Source organism: Dendroctonus ponderosae, unplaced genomic scaffold (assembly GCF_020466585.1).
Source record: "Dendroctonus ponderosae isolate FM_Combo_2020 unplaced genomic scaffold, Dpon_F_20191213v2 Dpon_F_20191213_4, whole genome shotgun sequence".
NCBI classification, from domain to species: Eukaryota; Metazoa; Arthropoda; class Insecta; order Coleoptera; family Curculionidae; genus Dendroctonus; species Dendroctonus ponderosae.
This window is the reverse complement of record NW_026018611.1, coordinates 2,668,980-2,670,627: the sequence shown is the minus strand read 5'-3', so window position 1 is coordinate 2,670,627 and position 1,648 is coordinate 2,668,980. Positions and strand designations below refer to the sequence as shown.

Genomic DNA, 1,648 nt, shown 5'->3' with positions numbered 1-1,648 from the left:
GATCTTTAGCCGACGATTTCTTCCTTATTATTGACCCAAACACTTTATAAATGCATATTTGTGACCTTCTTACGTCGAAAGAAATCGATTGAGCTCAAAAGACACCCATGTGAAATTTAGATTTTTGGTCGAAATTTTTCCAAGGGTGGGGGTCGATTTTTTGAAAAAATTAAACTTATCTCAAAACATCTTTAATATCGGAAAGCCATCGGCACCATATATCAAAATAGTAATTTTTTTACAACAATTTAAAAAACAGCGCTTTGTACGGGGGCACTACGAAAAGTTCCAACTTTGCCCTTAAACTCTTTAACTGGTCAACTCAAATTGAGCACTCAAGCCCGGACTATTCCGGGATCCATTGATAAAAACGAAGGAATCATGGACAATTGAATGGAAACTAATGGGTTTTTCGGGTTTTTAGGCCACGTCAGGAAGAAATTCTACCTTCCTAAAAACCCGAAAACCCCATTAGTTTCAAGGAATGGCCTCGAAAGTCTGTCTGTTTTGAAAATTGAATGGAAAATCCAGCACCAAAAGCGGGCAAGATCCATGAAACGATCGCTTTCTTAAAATATGTGAGAAACATGGCACGTTTCCTCGACCGATTTACCACCTACCATCTTGGTAAATATTTAAGGGGCACTTATCGAGGGTCATGTCATGTGTTTTGCCCACGTCCACTAAATTAATGCAAACGTCAGCCTCAACTGGGACAAGTTCATTTTCAATTGCTTATTAAAAGCACGCAATTGCAATTTATTTATTTTTTTCAAACACCCGGTACATGGTCGGCTGATCAATCGGGGGACTTGGTGATTGGTCCAGAATGCACTGCGCATGTCAAATTCGGCAATTGTTCGCTGGAAAGTAGAGGGTGAGCCAAAATTGGAGTTCGAGAGTGGAAGTTTTTGGGGAAATAGCTGTGGGGTATACTGGGTGGCGCAACAAAGAGTCACCACGCTGAGACCTTGATATAATCGATTTTTAATCTTCACGAAACATCTCCGATGACAGCCCAGATCGATAAGGACCTATACCGCGGCGAAATAAATAAATAAATAACTAAATAAATAAACATAAAAAATCGGTCAATTTGCGGGGCATCGATTTTGCGTAAACCTCAACTTGAAGCCCAGCCCTGTGACGTTGCTATTAGAGCGCACGTTGATCACTATGGGGCCAGAGCTCGTATCTGGAAGAAAGAGCGCGAATCAATCAACAAAATAAAAATAGCAAAAATTAAATAAAAAAAATGCCGCGACTAGCCTGAACCGGAGAACCCCAAACGGTGCAAAAGAGGGCGCTCTATTACTTCAAAAGCACTTACCGACTACAGGGGCGTTCCGGCTGAAGTTCATCACGGTGGAACCGTCATTGAATCTGTCACCACATAGGCGGGTGCCATCGATGATAATGAAATCGTCCGGACAATTGAGAACATCCACGCCCGCTTGTCCCGCCGGCACTGTAATCTGTCCATCTGGAAAACATTTCCGACTGCATTTCCTGTGACATGTGACAGTCCAAATCTCATAGAAAACATGTATGCTGGCTGCATAGGCTACTCATTAGCAGGAAGGTAGGCGCGCATTTGGAGCCTTGCCAAAATCAGGTTTTCGTGCGATTTAAATGAAACTTTCTGGAA

General features: G+C 42.1%; 1 protein-coding gene across 1 annotated transcript in view; it reads right to left on the bottom strand.

Annotated features, from left to right (window-relative positions):
• Positions 1-959: 959 nt before the first annotated feature.
• LOC109540096 overlaps positions 960-1,648 on the bottom strand; it is a gene marked incomplete at its 5' end in the record, with an annotated part of 1,798 nt that continues 1,109 nt past the window's right edge. Inside the window, 2 exon segments of the mRNA XM_048666037.1 lie at positions 960-1,195; positions 1,331-1,483. Of these exon segments, the coding sequence (XP_048521994.1) occupies positions 1,092-1,195; positions 1,331-1,483 (257 nt within the window).